Source organism: Aplysia californica, unplaced genomic scaffold, assembly GCF_000002075.1.
Source record: "Aplysia californica isolate F4 #8 unplaced genomic scaffold, AplCal3.0 scaffold00026, whole genome shotgun sequence".
In the NCBI taxonomy this organism is placed as follows: domain Eukaryota; kingdom Metazoa; phylum Mollusca; class Gastropoda; order Aplysiida; family Aplysiidae; genus Aplysia; species Aplysia californica.
Genome location: NW_004797296.1, coordinates 1,460,208 through 1,487,038, shown reverse-complemented (window position 1 = coordinate 1,487,038; position 26,831 = coordinate 1,460,208). Strand labels below are relative to the sequence as shown.

Below are 26,831 nucleotides of genomic sequence, written 5' to 3'. Positions count from 1 at the left end.
ATACACCCCTTGCCCACACAAACACACATACACACACACAAATGAATACAGCAACATCAGTAAACTGACTAAAACAATGTAGTTCTTTCTTTCTCGCTGCGGTACAAAGTATTTTTCATAGTGCCCTTACAGCGACATTTTCTCTCAACACTTGAAAAATGCACGAATCGCGACACATCATGTAGCAAAATCATTTGTAGTCATTTATCCTCAAATAAATAACTATAGACATCATTAAGAAAAGACCCTTTTAATATATATATGTGATAAAAAGTGCAAACGCACCTGAAAACTAAAAAAGCGAAGTCAAAATTGGTACGACGACAAAATTTCGACTTCCAGGTACGAAATTGCCGCGCGTTCGCAATGGATCAGGAAAGAAAGAAAGGAAACAGCGCAAGGGACATCACTGCAGTTTTAAATTTATGAAAACAAAAGTAGTAGGTGAGAAATTGCCGAAACTAGACCAACTGCCGTGCTGGGGTCACCACCGCAGTCGGGCACATCGACTCTAGATCTAGATCTAGATGGGAACGAATAATAATAATATAAAAACATTTTTTGCGTCTCCTTTAAATTTAAAAAAAGGCTCACTACTGAGCGAGATGTTGGACCGGTCGCCGGCCGGACCTTTCGTTGTTTACACACTTAATGATGGCAAGCTAGCTCTCACTAACTACCTGCACACAATAGATTATAATGGTTTAAGGAACAGAGAGCGTATACAAACGTAACGAGAGACAAGCACGAGACAATAAATGCTCTTTCATGGCGGTAGAAGGATTGTAAATTATACAGACCAAATGGGCGAGGGCGCTAAATTGTATTAACTAGTTCTAGTTTTATAGTAAACAATCCAAGCTCTTTTCTCCACTTTCATTTATTTCTTTTCTTTTTTCTTTTTTTTTCTTGTGTGTAGACTCTAAGGCTAGGTGCCCGGTTGCCGGTTACCGTTTACGAAGACACTCCGTCAATTCCGTTTTTCATAACAATGCCTAGACATAAAATTTAAAAAAAAAAAAATTGAAGCCTGTGGTTTAGGTGTGCATGTTTCGTCTGGAGCTCTAGATTTATATTAGATTTAGATCTAGAATCTAGGCCTATCTTTAAATTTTGTCTCTACATTTTATGTTTTATGTGATGTAGGAGGCTACGTCGCTACGTTTATTGTTTCAACGTAGAATAGATACACCGCAGAGGATTTTTACTGTAAGATTAAGATTGCTAGATGAACCTGGGTTTGCCTCCCAGATATCGCTATATTAGAGACGAATGGTTAATGGATCCTGTATTATTTCTTTAAATCCACATGTGGCCATAGATAGTTTATAATTTGGTTTTTAAGTAAATTCTTTGTTTCTTCTTTCTTGGGTTGATCTTAAGGCTATGATCTGTATCAAAAAGAATTCAAGATGGCAGCTATATTAGAGATGAATGGTTAATGGGTGTTCTATTTCTTTAAATCCACATGTGACCATAGATAGTTTATAATTTGGTTTTTAAGTAAATTCTTTGTTTCATCTTTCTTTGGTTGATCTTTAGGCTATGATCTGTATCAAAAAGAATTCAAGATGGCAGTCAGATGGGATTGATTTGGGCAGTAAAGAACATTCATTTTAGAATGAGGAAAACCATTTTTTCCCCTAACTAACTAAATACAAAGAGACTTAGCAATACCACACGTCCCGCACTGGTAGTTCAAAAACGCAGTAGACTCACTTGATCCAGCAAGGGGTAACCCCAGGAACGTGCTAATTTATAAACAGCACTGTTTTTTTGCATTAACCCTATGATCATACATCAATGCATGAGGGAGAAATTGGGGCATTTACTGAAGAAAAAATTGGTTCAGATATCTTCAATGACATTGAGTTTTTATTAATGAATGAGGATTGGTTGGTAGCGAATGGCACTGTGATTTTTCCAACTTTCCTTATTGAGACGGTGCGGAGGCTATCTAAATATTACCCAAATTCTTCCTTTGAACGAAACATGCTCATCATAAATGTTATACTTGGAACAGGTTGTTGGAAAGGGAGCTTTTGGAGTTGTAAGTCGTGCACAATGGAGGGGCAAAGATGTTGCTGTGAAACGCATCGAGACAGAGTCGGAGAAGAAGGCTTTCATGCAAGAGCTGAAACAGTTGTCCAGAGTGAGCCACCCAAACATTGTCCGCTTGTATGGAGCTTGCAGGGAACACCCCGTAAGTTACCGTTGTTACATCTCCCCATGTTTCATTTGGTTTTTTAAAAAATATTGTGCCACATATATATATATTAAATCTATTAATACTATTTGTTGTCCTTTATACTTTTAACTCTTTGCTGGGTAAGAGGAAGAAAGATCAAGCTTAGTTTTGAGCTTTCAAAGAAAATGCTTGTTTACAGTTATGATTTGCCAATGTACACGTACAAAGTAAGAGAATGTACTGCATAAAGAGCTTCTTTTATTGTAACAATGTTGCTTGCTTTTGTAGACATGCTTTGAGAAAATTCAGACGAGTCTTTAAGTACTGATCCCCTTACTTATGTCCCTTCTATATTTTATTGTGTATAGAAAGTCAGATTGGAGTTAGATGTTAATGGTTTGTGTTTTGATATATATATATGTGAGGCAGCGTGGTGGAATCAGGCTCTCGTCAAAATAATCAAAATGAAAAAACTTGCTTTTTCTGTTGGTTTGTGAATTTTTATCAAATTTTTGTTTTTTGGGTCACTTCCTTTCATGCCCATTAAAGAACTCATTTTTGCGTAGATTTTTCTGAAAAATTTTGATTAAAGGCACACAAAATTTAAAATTTCAGTTACCACGGACTCTTAAGCTGAGGAAATAACTAATCTTTGGCGGCCATTTTCTCAATAATTTTACCCCTGAAAACAGGTGACACCCACCTCCTTCATTCGCAAATATCTCGATTTGTATTCAAGATAAATGGATATATTTTACATCCTAATAAACACAAGCGAACAAGCTTTACGAAGATACCTATAACTCTACTTGCTCGAAAATTGACGAGAGCCTGATTCCACCACGCTGCCTCACATATATATATTCTATATGAATGTTTTTCGACTTTTTTAAAGTAGAGATAAGAGGCACAAAAAAGTCGAACTGAATGAAATGTGAGTTTTAGTGTTATTTTAAAATGTGTTCATCTGAGCTATATGTCACACTTGATACACATACTTTCTGTTCTAGGTGTGCCTGGTGATGGAGTATGCAGAGGGAGGGTCATTGTATAATGGTAAGTGATTGCATGGTCTAATGAAGTGCTTTGTTTGTTCTGGGTTTTATCTGTGTTTATGTAGGCCTATTATATGCAGTAGTCTCCGCCTAAGATCCCACTGCTTACGAACCCGCTGTTTTAAGAAAACAGAGTTTTTACAATACAAAAGTCACCCCTAAGATCCCACTCTGATTCACTCTGAAGGTCTACATTCGGCTAATATCCCATATAATATTTCAGATCATAATTTGCAAAACAAAAACCGGGGCGGGCGCAGCTGATCAACCAAAAGTGAAAAGTTGAGATCAATAAACATGTCGCGTCAAATATCAACCACTCTCATGAATGTGATCATGTACAATTCGATGAAGCGATATAATGTTTGCCCCAGACGGGATCACACCGGGGTGTGAACTGATCATCGTGTTTGTTTTCCCCAAACATGGCCCTCACATCTGAGCTCTCCCCTAAACTTACATCACTTCGCTTCAGGCAGGATCACATCGAACTGTGAACTCTTCCCTAACCATTGCAGCGGTTGTCTCTATTTCTGAATTTGTGAGATAGACTGAATTTAATTGGTGGTGCATAGTGGTGCGTAACGACAAAGGCAGGGGGGGGGCTTGGTAAGATATGGAAAGCTATAAATTTTCGTTTCGACAGATAAAGGAGAGGGGCAACTGGATAAGCGTAGATCTTGAGACTCATGATAGGATAATAAGTGAAAATGACACGCCTAATGCCACTGTGCACTGCGATAGGTCATCAAGGTTAAAACCACTCTTTGCTCATCATATGTCATAAACCCACCCTGGGGGCACGTCAGTTCCTTATTAGAGTGGAGGGAGACCATTTTACAGATTGTGAGCCTTAGCATGGGTCACCATAGATTCTTCCATGGGTTTGTCGGCTAAGATCCCGGTTCGCCTAAGATCCCGCTTTTCCTTGATCCCGAGCACCAGGATCTTAGGCGGAGACTACTGAATAGGCAAAACCCATCTTAACTCACTTGCTGCCGGCGTCTTAGCTCAGACGAAGCCACTGCCTGCCAGCTTTTTTTGACCTTTTTCAAAATCCAGTTACTCTCTACCTATTAATGTTAGATTTTTGAAAATTGGCCAGTTTCAGTAAGAGATGTTGAGCTTTACAAAACAGAAATAATTTTGACTGTTATTTTGTTTATGTTTTATAGCTATTAAAAAACGACACATTTTGGGGACTAACATTTTTTTGGGCCAAACTAGCCAGTACAATATTTTTGCTGTTTTTGTCTTAAAATACACACAAATATGTATAACAAAACAAAGAAAACTAAATTGATAAATTTGTGATGACTTTGGCTAGATGCTTGACATTAGTCGTAGTACTAGATCTAGTACTAGTATTAGTGCGGCCCACTGCTGACAGGTGATCTACCTCTTTCTCTATCTCAAACTACCATCACTCCCATTATTTTGCACTTCATCTGTTGAATCAGAGTTCATTGAATCATATGGATTCAGAATCTCTAAAATTACAAGCCATTTTGAATTCATATCGGCATGGGCATCGCATTAGCGTTTGGTCAACTTTGGCCCCCCGACGTTCAAAACAAAACCCAGAAATAAGACGAAGGGAACTCCCGTTCCAAAAATATGCAGAACTTCAAGGGAAATCATTTTAATAAAATGAAACTGCTCTGAGTGGTCAAAGGGATGTTACTCTAGTAATTGGGCTGTGCCGTTGCCGCTTATGTGTTGGCAATTAGTAGAAATAAAGAGGAAAATGCGCGAACGACAGGGGTGCGGTAGCGGCGGTGAGCGGTCGTCGCCTATTGACTGAAACAGGTGCGGCAATGGCGGTGAGTGAGTTAAGTCATTTACAACACCAATTGAAATAAAAAAATTGATGATTTTCTAATATCATATAGTACGGTACCCAACTTTCCTCACCTTTTGTAGAATTTTTTTTTTGGCCGTTACTTTACTATAAAAGTGAAATTTAAGAGAGTTTAACCCTTTTAGACATGGGAGCTCACATTTTTTGTCATTACCATGGTACACTCAAAAAGGTAGTCCCTGAGGTTTCTGTCTCGTTTTGTCTTGTCTTTACAAAACAAAGTCTACTGTATATCGTCATATTTTCATAGTGGGTGGTTAGTGGGTGCTCTGGTGTGGTTTGCTTCTTCTTTCCTATAAAAAATCTATCGTCTTTATTTCCCCTCCCTCTTTTTTATGTTTGTTACTCTCTTGTAACACCTCTAATCGTCTGGCGCTCATATGACCTTATGCCGTTGTGAACGCCATAAAACCTCTACTAAAATAAAAAAATATTTTCATAATTGCCCCCCCCCCCCCCCCGTCTCCCACCCTGAGTGAGAAACATGTATTTCCTTTCACCTTTCACCTGTATTTGCTAATTATTCTTGGCAGTCCTTCACGGCTCTGGCCAGCAGCCACTGTACAAGGCTGCCCACGCCATGAGCTGGTGCCTGCAGTGTGCCCGAGGGGTGGAGTACCTCCACAACATGAAGCCCAAAGCTTTGGTACACAGAGATCTCAAACCTCCAAAGTAAGTATCGCAAACTTCTGAGTGAGTGAGTGTGAATGGCAACATAATGAAGTTAATAAATTAATCAGTTTGAAAGCATGTATAGTAGAGTTGAACTGCGTAAAACTTCCCCAGCAACTGTCTCAGACATCCAAAATGACTATCTCAGACACTATCTCAAACCTAAAAAGTAACTATACCGGACTCTATCTCAGACCTCCATAGTAACTTGTCTCACACCTCAAAAGATACTGATCTCTGACATCTAAAATAACTGTCTCAGACCTTCAAAGTGAGTATCAAAAGCTTCTCATATGAGTATCTCAAACTTAAAAAGTGTCTTTTGTCTCCAAAGTAACAATCTGACACTCCCAAAGAAAGTCTTAGAAATGTCTAAAGTATCTGAAACCTCCAAAGTAAGTTGCACATCTTTTGTCTACTTGATAACTTTATGTCAGAGTTTACTTCTTAAAGAAGTTTGTGACAAGTGTTTTGAGGTTGGCGAAACTGAGGAAAAAGAAAACTTCCTTTTGTGAGAGTACAATGTCTCGTACAGCATATTATAAGAAATTGAACCTCAGCTGCCAGAGCTTTGATTAGTAAGTAAGTAAGTTTATTCAGTGTTTTAGGCCATTAGCCCACATTGCATCATATAAAACACTCATTTGTTAAACAAAGTTTCCATACTGAAAAAGTATAGGTTGTGTACATATCTCTTATCATGGGTCAAATGTTGAATATTTCTGTCACTGGGCCGAGTCAGGCTGGGAGGAATTAGCAAAGGGCTTTCATTGATTAAATACCACACAAGGGGTGTTCTTCAAGTTAAGCAAAGTAAGCAAATAGTTATGGGAAACAAAGAGCTCTGTAAATGTTCCCTTTTCGCTTTTATTGTCCATGTTGTGAAACAGGTCTAATGTCTTTGGGAAAGGCACTTTATATGAATCTTCCTCACTTCACCCAGGCAGGAATTGGTACCTTGCTATGGACAGCGAAAGATATATCAGTTTGTATATGTTTGAGTACTCAATTGGCTGCTTGCACTGTATGCTTCCCAAGAATTGTATTCAGATAATTATGGGAAACAGAGGGCTATATAAATGTTTCTATTTCACTTTTACTGTCCATGTTGTGAAGCAGGTCTATTGTCTTAGGGAAAGGCACTTTATATGAATCTTCCTCACTTCACCCAGGTGGGAATCAGTACCTGGCTATGGACTGTGAAAAATCTTTCATTTTATTAATGTTTTGAGGCATACAACATGCTGTAGGGCATATTTATGTGCTCTATAATGCAATTATTACTGTTATAATGTTCCACAAATGATGTCCGTGGGTGGTTGGCAGGTGCTCTGGTGTGGTTTGCTCCTTCTTTTTTATCAAATAACTGTTATTTTGATCTCTCCTTCTTTTTTATATTTGTTACTCTCTTATAATAGTTTAAATCTTCAGCACCTGTATGACCTAATTGTGTTGCAAGTGTTGTAAAACTCTTACAAAAACTAAACTAAATGATGTCCCCCTTTGCCTGATACACAGGGTCCAGGCCCGGCTCTCAAATCGAGGCCCATGAGCCTCGAAACAGGTTGTCTAAAAGGTGGAAGTTCAGATATATTTGAGTGTAATTGATAAAATGATGTAAGAAAATGAATAAAAGATTGTGAGTGTTGTGCTGTAAAGGGCACAGCGAGGCCTGTGTTGCAGCCATATTATTTTCAGATCGTCTTTATTTTATTTAAGGTTTTAAAATATCACTTACGTCTCTCTTTGTTCTCTGCCAGTCTTCTACTGATCACAAGAGGAACAGTGTTAAAAATTTGTGACTTTGGCACAGCCTGTGATATCCAGACACACATGACCAATAACAAAGGCAGTGCTGCCTGGATGGCCCCAGAAGTCTTTGAGGGTAGGTAGAGTTTGGATTTTTAGAGGGAGTGGTACATTCTTTTCCATAAAAATGTGGAGTCTCAAAACATTTCTCTTATCTTTGATAAGGAAGATCAGATTCCTTTTATTGTCGCAGACAACTAATTATTTTTGCTATACTTTTCTTTTAGATATTTTGATCCTAAGCCCACACCGTTGTTTTTAACTTATCAGAAACTGTCTATATGCCTGAAGAATGGTCTCAGATTTACTCACTGAAAGCATTGTAAATAGATAGGCCATGACCATTTTCATGTTCAGGACTAAAATAATTCTGGACAAAGCACTAGAAATCAAGCACTTTAGGCATATGTGCATGCCACAAACAGATCTTAGTGGAAAGTGATGATATGCTGGACCTTCCACAGCTTGGTCAGCTAGTTCGATCCTCCTAAAGTTGTCGTAGTGTTTAGATTTGCCTTGCTGTATTGCAATGGCTTTTACTATGTTCCCTGTTCCTTATGAGAGTATTGCAACGCAAGGCCTGTTAAGGTAATTAAGGTGGCACTCAGTGATCCAGTTACTCATTATTTAAACTAATGACGGAATATGAAGTCTCAACTTGATAGGTGGTAGTGGTATTTAATTTGCTTAGAATGCATAAAAATTTACTTAATTGGAAAAATAAATGTTGTTTATACATAGAGCTGGACACACTGCCCTAGTCTTACCTCTGCAGTTTTTCTTGTTCTCGAAGGTGGCATTGATAGGTCAGTTTATTTTAAAAATATTATTTTTGTAATGCATGGTAACCATTGTTGATGGTAGGCTCCAAATTTCTGCATGTTTGTTTCAGGTTCCAACTATAGTGAAAAGTGTGATGTGTTCAGCTGGGGCATTATCTTTTGGGAGGTTCTCACTAGAAGAAAACCTTTTGACGAGATTGGCGGGCCGGCCTTCCGCATCATGTGGGCTGTCCACAACGGTAAGTACCAAAAGCGTATGTGCCCCAGAATTATTTTATTTTCTTGTTGTATTATTATAGGTTTTTTTAAATTTCGAGGCTTAATACATTTGATATTGTAGACTTGTTGCTGTGGTGTCCACAATGGAGTGGCTTTCTTTTGTTGTTAGTAGACTTATTGCTTTATTGAACAGGTTGCAGAGATTTCTGCAGAGGGACGCTTCTGGTGAAATCAAGTTTTCTGTCGCTTTGATTGTTTTTTTTACACTTGCCCATATCGATTTGAGGTTAAGGGCGGGACGATTTCTGTAGTAGATAGTAGTTTTCAGAGTGGTAAAGCTATTTAAGTGACTAATGTCAATATTAGGTGTCAATAGTTTTACATTCTATGCTCAAAATCATGAAATGTGCTGTTACATTTCTCTGCTTTTGGACTGCAGATTTGTATTGTCTGTTGTGGATTTATCGCTGTGGACGTTTTCCTTATGAGCCACATGTGTTATACTGTTTGGCCATATTTCTCAACATAAAATACAGCATTACCATTGTCTCCTGCCTTGATGGAACAGTGCTTATTATGACTATGTTGATCGAATGAGTGAGCGCTTGTGAGATTTTAGTTTGCAAATTGACTCAATTTGAACAGATTTGATTATTAAGATCAGAGTAGTATTTTTGATACTTTACATTTAAAGGGATGTTATGTTCTAAGTGTCTGCTAATGTTCTCGTGTACGTTGCAGGATATTTTTGGACAGCGAATCCCTTTTAATTTGGAAGCTAACATATTACACTTTATGCCTCATTATTTATACTTACCTCCTTTTTTTACTGCAATAAATATTAGAATGATGGTTTATTTCATATTTTCCAGGTCGACGCCCTCCACCTATACAGAATTTGCCCAAACCGCTAGAGATTTTAATGACAAGGTTGGTTAACAACTTGTTGTGTATTTCATCCCTGAACATTTTTGCAGTTGTTGAAAAAATTTTTATGTATATTTTTTTTTGCTCTGATACATGTATCTGTATGTAATGAGCAGCAGTTGGAATATTTATTTTCTGTGCATCTGAGAAAAATACCCAAATGGCATAGATTACCCAGATTCACACCGAGTTAAAACTTATTGATACTGGCCCGTTAACTCATTGACCCTGAAACTGATTTGGACATGTCTGCTTTACAGTTACTTCTCAATTGTGTTTTCTCTCTGCACAGATGCTGGTCAGGCAACCCTTCAGAGCGTCCATCTATGGCTGAAGTGGCCAGAATCATGTCCTGCATGTATCAAGTATGTGTGTGTGTGTGGGTAGGGTGAGGTGGGGAGGGGGGGGGGGGTTCGAGTTACAGTTGGGCAGAGATAATTGAAAATTTGAAATCACGGGTATCTGGTACAATTTTCCATTCCACGACTATCTCTTTAATTTTTTGTTATTGGTTCTCCCGAATTATGGATGTGTCGAATACATTTGTCAGTCTTGATGTGGTTGAGTTATCTCTACCCAGCTGTTGTAAACCTTTTTGTTGTAGATTGTTTGTTTTACGTTAGTTTCAGTACACTGTGTGAGCTTATTGATGGATAATTGTATTTTGCTGTCATGAAATGTTTGCATGTGTAGTCCCTATCATAGAAATATTTTGTTCTGATCCTGGACTCAAAAGTACTGCAGACTGATGGAAGTGCTTAGTGGCTTGAAAGAGTACTTTCTTCTTGTCTGTAGGGCAGTTAATGTTTTACATTCAGGCTGACACAATTTTCCTCATTTAGGGGGTAGGTAGCTTCGACTCTGAAAGTTCGGGTCAAAACGGGCTGGGTTGGATACACTGGGCTGACAGAAAGACGGTGATAGTCGATAAGATAGACTTATCCTTGTGGAAACTGAACTCACTTCTTTTGAATGTACGAACAAAAGTCTGATCAGAATCCCACAGATGCCAGTTTTCTATAAATGTTTATGGCCTTCGGGTTTACTCATGTGAGTTCTGTGTGGCTCACAGACCTTAGAATGAGTCTCATTTTGTTTCATGAGTGATAGTTGAAATCCTGTTTGTATTTTAATGTTGACATCTTTTTGTGCTTTCTTGGTGACTTCAATAACTACCTATTTCAATAAATATCACTTTCATTTTCATTTCCCAGTTTTTCTGTGGGGGTGATGAGCCTCTGGTCATAACCCGTACAAGTGAAATGGATGATGATGATTACAGCAGTAAGTGACAGAAGCAATTCTGCGATTCTTTGTTTTGTAATTTGTTTGTCTGTTGCAACTGAATTTCTTTTCTTTCGGGTGATGGATGATGCCCCTGGTAGTTATGACTTCTTTTCTTTCCCTTTGTTGTTTCTCTCTATCTTGCTTTGTTTCCCTGTGTGGCGTCGGTGGCCTAGTGGTTAGGCTCTCGGACTCGCAACCGTAAGGTTGTGGGTTTGAATCCTGTCAAGGGCCCGACGTTGTGTCCTTGGGAAAGGCACTTTACACGAATTTTCCTCACTTCACCCAGGTGGGAATGGGTACCCGGCTATAGACAGCGAAAGATCTTGTCAGTTTGTTAGTGTTTGAGCGCTTAATCGGCTGCTTGCACTGTATGCTTCCCGGAAAGCTGAGAATGTTTCGGAGTGTTCTATGGTCTGCTGGGGTAATAATATAGTGTAAAGCGCATAGAGCCTGCTGCTGAGCGGGGATATGCGCTATACAAATGCTATCTATTATTATTATTAACTAAATGCCAATTTTTATGTCTATTTGCTACTCTTTGCCCTGAGTAAAACTGATTTTCTTAAATGCTATTTATTGAGCAAGACAGAGGCGATAGTGTGTGAAACAATTTATTTTCCTGAAAGTCGGATTTCCCCCCTCCTGTGTCATCAGGTCATCAATTTGTTTGAAGTGTCAAGTGTCAAGATTATTTTGAAAAAACCTTTTTCAGGAACTTTGCAGGATATTAGTATGTGAAACATGATGTTTCCATGCTGTTACAATATGTTCTGCCTCAGCTGGCTTGGGTTGTTTTGTTTTTTCCTCTTTTGAAATTTCCTGGTATCTTTTTCTTCATGACATTTCTGCCACTACACGTCACCTCTCGTAACATACCCCCCAGGGCAGTGCCACTGACTGAAGTGTCTTTAGGCTGTTCTCAAAGGGGGGACATTTCTCGTTCAAGCATAGTAGAATTGTAAATGGGCTGACTCATGTCACACTCATAACTGTGCCTGATCTACAACAGGGAACTGCTGCTTTTTCTTTCCTGATCCTTACTATTGTCATTTTCCTCTACTTCTTTTGTATGTTTGTCACTCTCTTGTGACCTGCTATTTTGGGGTGCCTTAATAGTTGAATCAGACCTTGTGCTGTTGAAGCTAGAGAGGTAAGCTGTCTTAAGTCTGATTCCCTGTAAAGACTTCTCTGTTGATACCCACCCCTTAGCGCTCCTATGACCTTATGCAGTTGCGAGCGCCGTTGAAACTCTACTAAAAATTTTTTAAAAATAAGCACGTAACATTACATAGTGACATCATTTCGTCACATGTTGCCCCCCCCCCCCCCCACCTCATGTTCCTTGTATTTTCCATTTGCCCACAGTGGAGTCAGCTGCTCCGTACTCTGTGACCCCACATGGGCTGGGAATGGCGTCGTCGGGTGCCATGACAGCCGAGTCTCGTGCCAGCACCATAAGTGACACGTTGCGCTACAACCACAACGACATGCGGCCGGCGGCCCCACACACTCCCGTTGTGGTGGAGGTAGGAGAGTGTTTGGAAAACTTGGGATACTTAACGGCTTCTTATTTAGCAAGGGAAATTTCATTCTGTAGCAGTATTCAGGCTGGTCTTCTGACCCAAGTGAAAATTTCATTTCTGCAAAGTTTTTGTCCATGTCATTTTTAATGGTTGATTATATTTACATTTTATTATTCAGCACATATCCATACTACTCTCAGAAACTCGCATGTTTTTCATATCGTCACTGTTTGTCAGTAGATAGCTGATCTTATTCTGGATAATTTTTTCTGGGGAGAGAAACAGTGGTGATGGGGTAAGGATGGAATGGGGAGGGGGGAGGGAGAGTTGTTTAAAAAAATTAATTTATGAATACACAAAAGGTTTGGTGCATAAATGATGTGTGAGGATACGACAAACCCAAGAATGTTGGAACTGATGCAGTGCATTCATCAGAGATAGCAGATCTGACTATGACAGTGACGATATGCAAAGTTCAGTGTTTATTTGATTCACCTCTCAGTAAATACACTCTTTGATCCAGCCCCACAACTTTCTTTTTGTCGTACAGGAGGACAAAAAGCCTCGTGGTCAAATGAGTGCTCCCCCATCTCTGGCAGCCAGCCGAGAGAGTCTCCATGACCCCCGCAGTTCAAGGTCAGCCACACCGGTGGACACGGGGAAACGTCTGTCGGCAGACAACACCAAGCTAGATGAGTTAGATCTGTCGGTGCAGCAGGCAGCCCACCATGCCCAGCTCAGAGGTCGGTCAGGTGTTTTTGGCTTTTTTTTTAACCAGTAGTCTGGCATGAAATGTGAAGTCTCTCATAGAATGAGTAATTTCTTTCCTTCTTTCTCAATAGTGTTAAGAACCCCTTAATTTAAGTCCAGCCTGTTCTTCGTAATGTATTTTCCTCCTCAGATTCTGTTCATACAGTACTTCTGTGATAGTGCAGGCAAACTGCTTTATACCCCATCTTACTATAGCCAGATATAAATAGGCAATGGCCTCATCTTATGGAATGTTTATTTCAGCTTATTGAGAGTTTGTTATGTGTTTGAATAATAATCACTAGAAACCAGTGTCAGAGAATTTCCTTCACTGTCATTAAAAGGCATCATGGACTGTCGCATTTACTTCTTTTTAGGTAACTTTACAAAGTTGAGTTCAGTATGATGATAGATCTTAGTTAAGTAAACTCGGTATGATGATAAATATTGACTCCGTCAGTGTGATGATTAGTGTTGGTTTAGTGATCTTTGATATTGAAAATGAAAGACTTGACACTTGATGGTCATGTGATCAATTTGTAGCTCTGGCCCCTCTACTATGCCTTATCATTTTATAGTTGTAAATAAAAAGACTTTTGCATGATTGTTATACATGAAAATTTCTTTGCTTAAGCTAAAAAGAAAGGAGATTTTCAGATTGTCTCCGACAGGTATGAGGTACTTGTGTAATCTAAGGAGAACACTTTGTGGTCACAGAATGAAAAATGGCCCAGAACCAGTTGGAGATATCTGTACTTTCATTTTGTTCCTCATTATTCCTTCTCTAAAGAAGTCCTGTATAATTCGAACAGTGCCTCAAAGAGTAAACAGTCTCTTTCTCATACCCAGTAACCTTCTATGCGCTTTTGCTTCTCATCATAATTGACAGTATAAAGCGCATGATCATATTCTTTTTTTTCTTCCCCTGTGTGTGTATATGAGGAATATACTGGTGCATCTTATAATTATATATGCTCCAGCTTTTAAATTGAGCCCCCTAACAATCAGCATAATAAGTACTATAAGTGCATTTAATTCTTGGAGAACTGTGCTGTGATTTTGTTGTTCACAGTATTAAGCATAGTGTCATTATATGATGATAACATACTTGAAAGGCATTGGCTTTTGAATAACCAGTAGATGCTATATCTTGTATTTTACACAGCCTTCTTATCTCATCCTTATCTCAGTGTGTTTCAGAGAGGTTAACACTTTGGAATAATCCAACATTTGTGTGTTGCTGATTAATACTTTGTTTACCTTGCCCCCTCATTGCCTCTCTCTAAAGGTTTTGTGCAGTCTTGAATTAATTGCAAATAATGAGTTCTTGTGTGCAACTTGCTTTGAGATCATTAAACTTGAATATTTTGTACCTTATATTACAAGTCATCTCTGACTTAAACATATGATTTAACATTGAAACAAAATCACAGACTCTTCTCTCAATGGGTCATGTTTGAATTGTTGTTTTCTTTAATAATGTTCTGTTTGGAAAAAGAAACGGAAAGAAAAGAAAGAAATGGATTGTTTTGAAGCTGATCAAGTTTTGTGCTCAAAGTAAGCAGCCCATATCCATGCTGTCAGTAATATTATGTGTGTGTATGTGTTTGTGTGTGCATGGCACAGGTGACTACAGCTTTGGCACTGTGCTGTGCAGTGCCCCTTTCTTGTCTGTCACTAATACAACACGCATTGTAGCGCAGCAGTGGCTGCCCATGGCATGAGACTGTTTGTTCCACACCCTTGCCACTGTGTGTGTGTGTGTTTTCTCTTTGTATCGGTCTTCATGGTTTCTGTTCCCCTCAAGAGTCTTGTTGTACCTCCGGCTTACTTATAGTACATGTTCCCTCCTCACACTTCTGGTCAGCACCATACTGATTCCTGTGCTTTACATTTGCACTTGGAAGGAATTTTTGAATTTTGTTGAAAGGCTGTTGGTGGTTTTCTTTTTTTTTTTTTGGGGGGGGGGGTGTTGTTATTTATCTGGTTTATGCTTGAATTTTTTTCTGTTGTTGGCTTTTTTTTCTGTTTTGTTGTTGTTGTTTTTTTAGGGGTGGGGGCTCTCATCACAGTGTTTTTGTGATATGTTGCTTATTTGTCCTATATTGTCCTCTTTATGTTCAAATATGTTTTGTGTTGTCTTAAGCATTTTCACAGGTTGCTGTGGTTGGTAGGAGTTGTCCTGCAGTTTGCCTTTGTTACTTGTTTCTTTTCTTGCCATTATCCAAATATGTTCCTTGCAAAGCTTGTCTGTAACTGTGCAGACTTGCTGTGATCTGTGTCTTTTCTAGGATGGGCAGTGACTGCTGGTGGAAGGACTTTCTTTTCCCCTGTTCAGTTGTCTCTTCTGTACAATTGCCTCTCCTACTCAGTCATCAGTCACTGTTTTACCCTCATGAAGGAGTCTGAAGGCTATGTGACAGTTTACAGATATGGCATCATTGTTTTTCTCTCTTGGAATGAGAATGTCAGAGGCGTGAGGTGTAGGGGCTTTTAGGTGACTTTGTAGTTCGTACATGTGTGAAAGTTCTGTGGTTTGATGAGCTCCCCATGCAATGTCTTATTTTTTTTTGCCTTCGTTGGTCAGTGAGAGGGCATAGAAGGTCAGGGTCACAGGGTACGCCCCCTGCTTATGCTGTTCCAGTGACTACTACGCAAGGCCCACCCCCTGTTGGTGAGTGAATGAATGCTGTGTTTTCTCAAGTTTATGTTCCAATTTTGCCTAAGTGCGTGAGTGTCGTGAGCGAGTCTTGTAAATGTCGTTTCTTGTGTCACAGTGTTAGCGAATGTCTGAATCATGTTGTCAGGTTGTTTGTAGCAGCTGGCTGAGCAGTGTGTGTGTTGTTTGTTGCTTCTGTGTCTCTGCCATAGCTTGAAAGTTGTACTGAAATGAGACACCCCTGTCGAATATTTGGTTGTTTTTGTTATTGATCCGGAACAGACGTTTAGTAGGTAAATCTAGTACTTGAAAGAATTGCTGAAGAGAAAGATTAAATTACTGTGGAGGAAGAAAGATAAGCTTTGGTTAACTCAGGAGAAAGATCGATTAGCTTTGGAGAAAGATAAACAAGTGAAGGAGGAAGATAAGCTCACTTAGGGGAAAGATAAGTTAGCTGTGGAGAAAGAGAGGTTAGTTATGGAGAAAGATAGACCCACATTTTAATTGAAATGCAGCTGTCCCTTAGTACATTTGTAACTGTCCAGTGTTCAGTGTGTCAATGGACACTGCTTGCGGGGACACTGGTATGCTTCACAGGATGTTACTCTACTTTGTTCTTGACAAAAATAAATGTAAGTGCATCACTCTTTTGCTTGAGCTCCAAGTCTGTTTGATCTTCATCTGTCTTATCAATGTTTTTATATTGTGGGGGGGGGGGGGAGAACAGATTTTGCGTGGGGGAGGCGAGTGATCAGTATTTTTTCCTCTTGACATTGCTGAGTTGGTGTTTTTTTCATGCTTTGTATTTTGATAGAGAGGAAGGAGCAGCCTGAGTGGGATGTTTTGTGTTGGATATGTGGCCTGAAGGAGGTTGTTTGGGATGCTGCTAAGATCAGATAATCATAGTGTTACTCTATGATAAAGATTCCTCGTGGGTGGTTGGCTCTGGTGTGGTTTGCTACTTCTTTCCTATGAAACATCTACCGTCATTATCTCCCCTTCTTCTTTTTTTATGTTTGTTACTCTCTTGTAACACCTCTAATCTTCTTGCGCTCATAAGACCTTATTCAGTTGCGAGCGCCGTAAAACCTCTACTAAAACTTAAAAAAAAAATATTCCTCTCTTGTGGTGTAAAGATAGCGTGAACAGTATCGAAAAGACAATCAAGCAGTGTGGGTGTGTGTGTGTGTGGGGGGGGGGGGGGGCTTGTGGTTATAGCCTGTGTAGTATCTTGGAAATCCAACTTGAGTGATGTGAGCGAGAAAATGTTATTGGTGTGCAGACAGTAATAGTTTCCCGACTCTATAATGGAAGTGAAATCTGAAACGAACTTTTAAAAGGTACTGTATTTTAATGTTTCTATTGTTTTGGGGTTTGTGTGTCTGTTTTGGTGGTGTTTTTTTTTGGGTTGTTTTTTTTTTTGGGGGGGGGGGTTGGAAGAGGGGGATGAGTGAGAGGTAGTTGAAACAGATAGCATGTTGTATGCCCCTGTATTTAAATGTTGTTTGTTTTCCCCCCCATCATGCAGGAAGAAGAGGTATGTTGTGGTTTTCTTCTACTGGGTATTTCATAATATCATTTCTGTTCGATGAGACAGTTCACTTCATTTCTTTTTGTTTTCATTTGTTTCGTATTTTTTAAAATCATATGTAAGGCAGCGTGGTGGAATCAGGCTCTTGTCAAAATAATCAAAGTGAAGAAACTTTTTTTTTTTTCCGCAGGTTTGTGATTTTTTATCAAATTTTTGTTTTTTAGCTCAACACCTTTCATGCTGCCCATTAAAGAACTCATTTCTGTGACGATTTTTCTTAAAAACGTTGATTAAAGGCACAACAAATGTAAATTTTCAGTTACCATGGACTCTTAAGCCAAGGAAATAACTAATCTTTGGCGGCCATTTTCTCACTAATTTTACCTCTGAAAACAAGTGACCCCTACTTCCTTCTTTCGCAAATATCTCGACTTGTATACAAGATAAATGGATATTTTTTTCATCCAAATAAAAACAAGTGAACAAGCTTTAAGATGATACCAATAACTCTACATGCCCAAAAATTGACGAGAACCTGATTCCACCATTCTCCCTCACATATTTTTCTGGTCATGTGCATTTTAGGATGAGGTTTCCTGTTTAAAATGTCCTTGACATTTATGGTTTTGTTTAAGGGTTATTTGTGCGTATGTATGTTGGTGGGTTGTTTGTGTGTGTTGGCTGTTTGGTAATACGGTTTTCCCAGTCTGAGTTCACTTTGTAGGGTTTTCTTTTTACTCCTGACAAGAACACTTTACCGTACAATTTTAGTCGACTTGTTTGTGCATTTAGCGATTACAGTTTTTATCCTTTCTTGTTGTCCTTCCATTTTGCCAACTGTTTTCTTTTTAGGGAAATGCACATGTTGTCAGAGAGTGTGCTTTTCTTGTGATTTTCTTGATGTTGAGAGTATTGTTCAAACAGAAAAATGCTGTCAAACCTGCATTAACAACTACCTGTCCAAGACTATCACCTTTACAAACGATCACTTTCTCTCCCCCCCCTTCCATTTTTTTTCTTTGTTATAATGACACTGTTGAAGAGGACCACCTATCTAAGATGACCACTTTTCTCCTGAAGCAAGCACTAGCTCTTTTATATCGACCGAAAAGTGACAGTATCTTTCCTTCTTTCACTTTTGGATCTACATCTTTTGTTGGATGACTGCTGCATGTTGTTAGTTGGTGCAAGCAGTGTTCTACCTTGTGTCTTCTGTCTTTTATCTGACTTGTCAATCTTTACTTGAGGTAATTCGTTTACGTTCTGACTGTAGAGCCTATATGTTTTCTGTGCACTTATGCTCTCTTAAAGATAAAGCATTTAACTTCAATAGATAGAGCTCTTCTGTCCCCATTTTGATGTGTTTTGGTGTTGTTTTCTCATTTGTTTTTTGTTTTTTTTAATGTGTTTTTGTTGTTTTAAAAGAAACTTTTGTACACTTGTGAAATGTGTTTTCGCCGTCAGCTTGAGGGATCATATCACTCCACTTTCCCTTATGCACGTAAAAAAAAAATCGGTAATGATCTGCTTGTGCATGTTGTTTTTAAAATTTTTTTGTGTAAGTTTTATCCACATTTTTGTTTGCATGTTTCACACACAGCACTATATCTGTGCACTAAGCTTGAACTGTGTTTCTTATATATTGATCTTACCAGCAGGGGAATGAATTTGGCTGTAAATGGCCTTCAGATTTCAGAGATGTTTGTGTTCAGTGTTAGAAAAGTCATTCTTCTCTTTTAAGCTACAGTTCCTCATTTTAGTCATGTTTAGATTTTTTTGTTCCGCCTCTCTGTGGTTGTGTGAGTGAATGCATTGACCTGTAATGTTTGTGTTTGTGAGTGTGAAGAGCACATTTCACCCCGCCCCCATCTCAGCTCCTGGCATGATGTCGAGTGTGCCATCACCTGCTTGTTTATGTTGTACCTCAGGCCCCAGGCACAATCGCTCTGGCTCTGTGGATGACCTTTTGACCCCCGCATCCTTCCTCCTGTCCACCCCACAAATCGTTATCACCCCCTCCCCCCCACCGGCAGGTAGTATGTTTCTCCTGATTTGCTCTACGCTGTAACGCTGTTTGTACGGACTCAGACCACGTACTCGTTTATTCACCAAGTTTTTTAATCTAATACGTATCTGCTTTCCAAGTTTCCAATTTCTGTGCAGACTCACAGTGTACACTATATTAATTGTTATTCCAGCATTATTTGGACCTACTTTCGCAAGTTTTGTTACTTCTGAGCAGGGGAGCATGTCAGAAGAATTATTACATGGAAAATGCAAGAGAAGCGGAGTACATGGAAAATGCAGAAGATCTGGGGGGGGGCTGGGGGGAGGGGGGGAATAACGGAGAGAGGTGGAACTTCCTTTTTAATGGACATATGGACATACAAATTCAATATCTTGAATGAAAATCGACCTTGTTTCAGTTTGCATAATTTTTTTCTTTCAAATCAATTAATTCCATAGACTGAAAAATTGTCCATAACTCTTTTGTCACACACCAGATCAACAGAGCTGTGCAGAAAATTGCATAAACATTTGGAAGAAAATGTTCAATTTTGTTGTAATTTTAACCTGCATGCTTGGTGGTACGTCTCTGTTACTTGGCATCATTTCATCCTCTTGCATGAGGTTTCCAGGCGAGTCCTGGGAGGGCCATTTAGAGGGAAACCCTCTTTTGTTTAGTTTCTTTCTTTGAGGGCTTTTTTTGTTGTATTGGTTTGTCCTTTTCTCACAACTTCTCTGTTTATTTTTTTCATACATTATGAATTGAGCGAATGCGTTTTAAGCAAATAAAAACAGAACTTACTGCTGTTCAGTTGGTTGGTTAATAAATAGGTCAGTTGTGGTAATTGCTGCTGTTCAGTTGGTTGGTTAATAAATAGGTCAGTTGTGGTAATTGCTAGATGTTTCAGTTTTTACTGAGGATCATTGTCTGATATCTTCTGCTGGTTAATATTGGCGACTCTTGATTGCCTATATATCGGAATTGCGCTGTTATTTGCTGTGCTCTTGTACATTTTTGTGCTAAAGAAATCTAGGTTGGCTTTTGCTTCGAATGGGGATTTTGGTTTGATAAGAAATGTTTTGAAGGTGAACCAACTTGAGGCGTAGATTTTAAGAACATAGATAGGATTAGGATTCTTTTTTTTTCTTTTTCTTTGTTTCTTTCTTTGTTTTTTTTAAATTTTATACTTTTTATTTTTTTAAAGGGGAGGGGGAGGAATCATGGATAAATACATTTTCTCTACATTCATGAAAAACCTGGTGGTACTTTAAGCTGGTAAAATATTAACAATGCCCTTTTGGCAAATACGTAAAGTAAAGACAAACTACTTGGACAGATGAAATTTTAAAACTCTGTTTATCTTGACATTATTGAATATGGTATCACAGATTACCAGTATTTTTAAAAAAGATTGTTGCATTGTCATTGTAGTGCTGCCAGCGTTGAACACAGACCCTTCATATCTCTCCCTTACTTTCCTGTTTTATCCACTTATAGGCTGTGCAGCCTTGCCAGATCCCTTATGTGCTGAGCTGACTGCTTTGTGTGGCTCAGCTGTGATGTACTTCCTCTTTTCCTTCTTATTGCAGCTCTGAAATGGGACAAATATTTTTGTTGGCATGAAAGTTATTCATCCTTACAATCTTAACCAAACGGTACTTAAAAGTGTGGTTGGTTTTCGTTCCAGTTTGGGTTTTATACTAATCATGGAATCTGAAGTTCTTCTCCTTTATTGTAACATGGCAAATTGCGTAGGCAGCGAAATTGGGGAGTTAGTATCTGAAAAAGTAGTGGAATTTTGGCTGTTGACAGATTTTTTTTGGTTTAGCTAAATTTTCAATGTTACCCTAACCCTTGATTTGAGCCTTTTGATGTTCCCATTAATCAGTTAAATATAGATTTGCTGTAATTTATTCCAAATTCAAAGGACACAGATGTTTCTTGCAGATGGGTTTCAAAGGAACATAAGGAAGATTTTTCGAAGAGTCTGTCCTTTGTTTGTTTCTCAAGTTTGTATCGGGAACTCGGAAGAGAAAACTTGGTCATGAGCAAGGGGCACACTTGAGTTTAAGTGCTGTCTTCAGTTTGTACTCAAAGCTCTCATGGATGACATATTTCTCATGAATACTTCGTCTCATTTCTGTAGAATTTAGAAACTCAAGTGCCTTGTTTTATTTTTAGAATCTACTGCTATGGTGGGATATTTGAAAATAAGATGAGATCTTCTACTAAACATGTTTGCCTTGTTTTATCTTATAATCTACTGCTTTAGTGGGATGCATGTACAATAAGCTGATATCTCCTACGCAAATTTGCCCTTTTGTGTCTAATCTACTGCTTTGGTAGGATATTTATTTTTAAAGACAAGCTGAGATCTTCTATACAAATTTGCCTTGTTTTCTCTTATGTACTGCTTTGTCGGGATATTTATTTTTTAAAAGTAAGCCGAGATCTTCTATGCAACTGGGTCTTTGTGTGCTCATTACTGAGGGAAAGGGCATGTTGTGGCTGTTGGAGTAGTGAGAGGAAAACCAAAGGCTGTTATTTTATATTCCTGCAAATGATGCCAGTTAATGCTTGACTGCTGTCCTTTTTATCTGTTGTTTGTTTGTTTTTGTTTCTTATTTTTTAAGGGGAGGGGGGGTTGATTTGGTTGTTACGATACTGGTTTGAATTTCATTAGTAGTGGTCTCCTCATATTGTTTCTCCCTAGGAAGATGTTGGTACAATGTGATGAGTGGGTGGTTGATAAGCACACTGTGGTGTGGTCTGCACCTCATACTTTGTTCAGTATGATTACATATTCAGACCTATGTGTCTCGTGTACTGTGCAGCTGTTGTCCTGGTGACTCAACTTGAATCTCAATTCAACAACCACTGTCTTATAAACATTATTGTTTCTCTTGCTAAAAAGATGAGATTTGTCATTTTTTCTGTAGTCAGCTAGAGCCCCCACCCTCCTCCTTCTGCCATCTTCACCCACATCCCTACCCTTACTCTTGATAAAGTTTATGCATTCTTTAAAGAAACCTGGGTCTAGTTCGTAATGGCTGGAAGGGATTATTTGACCTGCCCAGGACAAATCTGACTCCACAAACTCCAAGATTTGATCAACTTTTGTGTTGATTTGGGGGGGGGGGGGGGGGGGGGTAAAAACACCCTCTTTAAATTAAAAAAACAAAACAAAAATGAACTCCTAGATTATCCAAAGATTATCAGCTCTGCATGTTACTCAATTTGTGATACATGCCTGGACACAGTTTGTCATTCTTTTTTTTTTTTTTCCAAGTCTTACCTCCATGTATTTACATATTTCAACCAGACCTAGTTGTCATCCGAGTGGGGTTTTTTTTAAACATCAAGTTAAGTTTGAGTAATGTATGAAGACCACCTAGTATTTTTAGAAGCCTGTATATATTGTTTTCTTGCGTTGTGTGGAAAACATAATGTTTTACATTTTTTGGACAACTCGTGGTTGTAATGAAGACTCAATCTGAGTGCGAATGGAGACTGTGTATGAGTGGTGTCCTCTCTTGAGTTATTCCATGCAACTGTCTTTTTGTTCAGAATCACCCACTCAGTTCTATGCAGTTTTGTCAACCTGCTCCCTCATCACTCTACACCCCCCTCCCCCATCCACTATTAGTTGAGCTTGAGCTTTTTAGATGTTGTTTTCTGTAGATTGGGCTGAGTAGATTTTTTAATATCCTAGATTCGTCGCTGTTTGGTAGATAACATCAGTACATCATGCTTTCCTCTCAGAAAAGAAGAGTTTCTTGTAGAATGTTTTTGTCTTGGCATTTTGGTCTATTTTTTCTCTTTTATAGAGTTTGTATTCAATATTTTTTTGCTGTTGTTTTACCGAAACAAAGCTATTTACTTTGACTGTGATTCAAGACCACCGCACAGTCTTTGATATGACCATTTTGGGGAAATCTTGATTTCATTATAATTATGTAGAGATTTCTTATTAGATCGCAAATTTTGGTCAAATAGTGTATATGCCCAAGTAAATAAGACAAGACTAAAAATATGTCATGATGGCTAAGTCAAGAGTTGTGATAGTTGAACAAATGCGATTTATCAAGTACCATTTTTTTTTCTATGGAGAGAAAGTAACTTGAAAATCTCATAGTAAATGTACTGTGCTGCTGTTGACGATCCTGAGATCATAATTACCGTCCCATTATTTACAATTGTAGATAAATATGTATTCCAAGTACCGAGACCCTATCCTGGGGTTTGACTTTCTATATTCCAGTTTTCTTTAAATTGTGCAGTTTTCTTAATTGAATCCACCAATTTGCCATTCAAACTGATACTCTAGATATCTTGGCTTGGTTGAAAGAAATCGATGAAAAGATTATTTCTCCCGATGATTAATGTAAAATCAGTACTTACATGCTTAGGTTCTGCAGTGTTTTAATTTAAATTAATCGGTATACCGTTTAGACTGGTAATCAGCACTACTTTCCAGTAACGGTTTCTAAAAAGTGGTTCCTCCCACTTGATATCAATGGAAAAAGAAATGATGTTTTATTTAAGATTGCACCTTTTTCTATGGGTCGTTAATGATAAGAGCCATTCATATTGTGCTAGCCATGTAGACAGGCGGGCCCTAAATGTGATCCGATATTATTATTATCATCTTTATGCTGAAGTGTATTATATTGACTGTTCGTTTAAATTAACGCATTAAGTGCTCCCGCCAGTGAATATGACAAACTGTATCTTGGAGGTGCTGTGCCTTCAGGCCATTGTATTTCTGGGTCTATAGCTATGGGTTATAGTTTCCGCTGGCATAGGGTATACCTTTATGATAACAATGAAGGGCTTTGATTTGTGAATCTTGTTGAGTATTTACTAATTCTCTGCTCACTAATTCCTGTCTTTCAAAACTGTTGGCAGACATATTATACATTGCATATAAGCTTAGTTTCACTTCTGTAACCTATTCTAACTGCATTATGTTCTCCCCTCTATTAGTTTAGGTTAGTGAAATAGCTGGTAGTGGGCTAGAAATATCAGATACTCCAGTGGACCTGACTACTGATTTTAACCCACTATAGATCTTATTTTTTAATTATTATCTTCTTTACTGTTTTGTGCAAATAGAGCAAGTAGTTTTGAATGAAAAAAAAAAGTTCCATTGAAATATTTTGCTGATTTCTGTCAAATGTATTGTTTCTTAGTAGTAAAGCATGGCTGCATGTTCTTTTCCTATATTAGTCACATTCATTTTTTATGAGTTGCATTGTACATTTTCCCCTTATTAAAGCTGTTTTTTTCTTGGATGTTTAATTACATCGTTTAGCTTTCAGCAATTTTTAACCAGCGGCACTGAATTGAATGTTAGTCCAGTTTCATCTGGCATGCTTTCTTCAACGTAGAGCATATAATTTTGATTTGTATTCTGTTTACATAGATGGGCATAATTTCCTTTTCTCGGCAAGTTGCGCTTTGATGGTGTGTATTTACGTGTGCATGCCCGCTACTCCCCTGTCTTCCTCAGGCATTGGCCACCGTCGCATCGGCTCCGATGAGTACGCCCGACTCTCCTCCTTGTCCTCGCCGCTGTCAATCAACACGGGCACTAGTCCCGGCTCCTCCAGCGGCCTGCCCCCTGTCCACCACAGCAACACCTACCCCAGCCAGCTGGTACAGCTGAGCCATGGGGATATGGGCGGTCCCTCTGCTGGGGGTCACCAGGTGTTCAGGGGTCCCGGTGACGGCCTGGCCATGTCGCCACCGTCGCGGTCTGTGTCCTACCAGCCTCCGGGGAGAGAGCCCATCGTGGTGTCGCCACGGTCGTTCTCGCTGAGCTCCGAGCGCCAGCTGCCGGCCATGGCCAGACAGGGACATGAAGCAGGTACATGCCACGGCCGCAGGAACTCTGCTCCTCTCGGGACTTTTGATCTCGTTTTGTCGCTCATGGGCACTAGTTGCCTACCCCTTTACCTCAGCCTGTCAGTGTCTGGCCTGATGGTGGACATCAAGGGACATTTTGGTTTGCTCAGGACTCGCCTGTAGAGAGGAACAAAATAAAGTTTTTGAAACTACATTTTCCAAAAGTCCTATTTTAAAATTATTTTTTTAAAGATAGAAATGTAAGGGATCCTAAAAGAGGAAGGCTGATTTTCTTTTTAAAAAATGATTTTTTGAATGGCAAAGGAATTCAATTTGTTGCAGACTGTTTTAAAACTAATAGTTGTGAGTGCATTGTCACTTGTAAGCAATTCAGCTGCTACAGGTCAGTCCCGTCTATGCGGAATTCAGTCAACCAAGTCCTGGAAAGTTTATTTTATGTTAATCAATATGAATAATTCTGGTTCTTTCTATCAATTTCAGTTATGTACTTTAATTTTAGAGGTATTTTAGTAGTTTTCTTTTGACCCTAGAGGTAACATGCTTAGACTACAAGTGATCAGAACAATGTCTTCGCTAGTGAAACGTGTAAACAAATAAAACACACGGCCCTGACCCACAAATACCTCCTACAGGGAGAGGAGAAGCCGTTCTGTGTCGGATGCGACACAGATTTTACCATTAGACACATTTTAACAGAATGTCTAGACTTTGGAGAGATCCGAAGGAAATATTATAAATGCAAGAAATTGCAGGATATTTTCTCCGTCGTTGTTCCCAGCAGAATTTTAAATTTTATAAAGGCCTCTTTATGGCGAGTTGTAAAGTGAATCTGATATTATTTAAAATTTTTATTGTTACTTAAAAGTTGTTTTAGATCACAAATGTATTTACACCGAATTTGAATATTTTAACTTTTTAGCATTTTAAAGTAAATTAGTTACCAGTCGTGAAGTGAACTTTCGCAGAGGTGAACAACTTGTGTTTCGCGCGCTCATATGACCTTAGCAGTTGCGAGCGCCGTAAAACCTTATACTACTACTACTACAAAACAAATAAAAACTGGGTTCTGGATTGTCCACATTTCACTGAACGCCGTGTGTGCATCGATGTCAAGGAGCTGAGATCACGGCAGTTTATATGGACATAAATGTTTCAGTGTTTTGAACAAAGTGGCGGGGAGATCAGCAGCCGTGAGTGCCTCAGAGCAGGCAAACCATTGGTTTATCACAAAGCACGGTCATTGTTACAGCACCCCAAAATGTCATAAATGTCTTCACCCCTTCATATGTATGGAAAATGATTTTTTATTTTATTTACGGGGATTCAGTGACATGTTTTTATCAGTTGTTGTGGCAGCATTTGGAGATGGATACAGTGGAACGGAGTATTGTTCGGAACTGAATGTAAACTGCTCTGCTTTTGTGGAAGTCACAGGAAGGCAAAGTTCTTGTCATTAAGATGTGATGCACTTTGAGACTAGAGTTACGTACTTTTGTACTTGAACAAAATTCAGCTGCACCTTGTTTCAATGCCCTCAACCAACATGACCTGCTGTCTACATTTCACCTCCTCTGGGAAGACACTAAAAAAGTTGGGGCAAAGGCTTGTTTTACAGACATCCATCTCTGCTATGGCAGTCACCATTTTTGTGGTGCTTTTTTAAAAACAGCCTGATGATTTCACCAACAGCAA

The 26,831-nt window shown here is 38.9% G+C and overlaps 1 protein-coding gene across 10 annotated transcripts in view; it reads left to right on the top strand.

Moving 5' to 3' along the window:
• LOC101852077 (mitogen-activated protein kinase kinase kinase 7) overlaps positions 1-26,831 on the top strand; it is a 44,340-nt gene that overhangs the window by 5,945 nt on the left and 11,564 nt on the right. Inside the window, exons 2-15 of one of the 10 annotated variants that reach the window (XM_005091141.3) lie at positions 2,024-2,203; positions 3,199-3,244; positions 5,638-5,776; positions 7,537-7,661; positions 8,478-8,606; positions 9,459-9,516; positions 9,806-9,878; positions 10,728-10,797; positions 12,166-12,326; positions 12,874-13,066; positions 15,661-15,747; positions 17,261-17,269; positions 19,192-19,296; positions 24,784-25,140. In XM_005091141.3, the coding sequence (XP_005091198.1) occupies positions 2,024-2,203; positions 3,199-3,244; positions 5,638-5,776; positions 7,537-7,661; positions 8,478-8,606; positions 9,459-9,516; positions 9,806-9,878; positions 10,728-10,797; positions 12,166-12,326; positions 12,874-13,066; positions 15,661-15,747; positions 17,261-17,269; positions 19,192-19,296; positions 24,784-25,140 (1,732 nt within the window). The remainder of the gene's footprint in view (positions 1-2,023; positions 2,204-3,198; positions 3,245-5,637; positions 5,777-7,536; positions 7,662-8,477; positions 8,607-9,458; positions 9,517-9,805; positions 9,879-10,727; positions 10,798-12,165; positions 12,327-12,873; positions 13,067-15,660; positions 15,748-17,260; positions 17,270-19,191; positions 19,297-24,783; positions 25,141-26,831) is intronic. The other 9 variants (XM_035973148.1, XM_013089711.2, XM_013089719.2 and 6 more) reach the window with 9 other exon arrangements.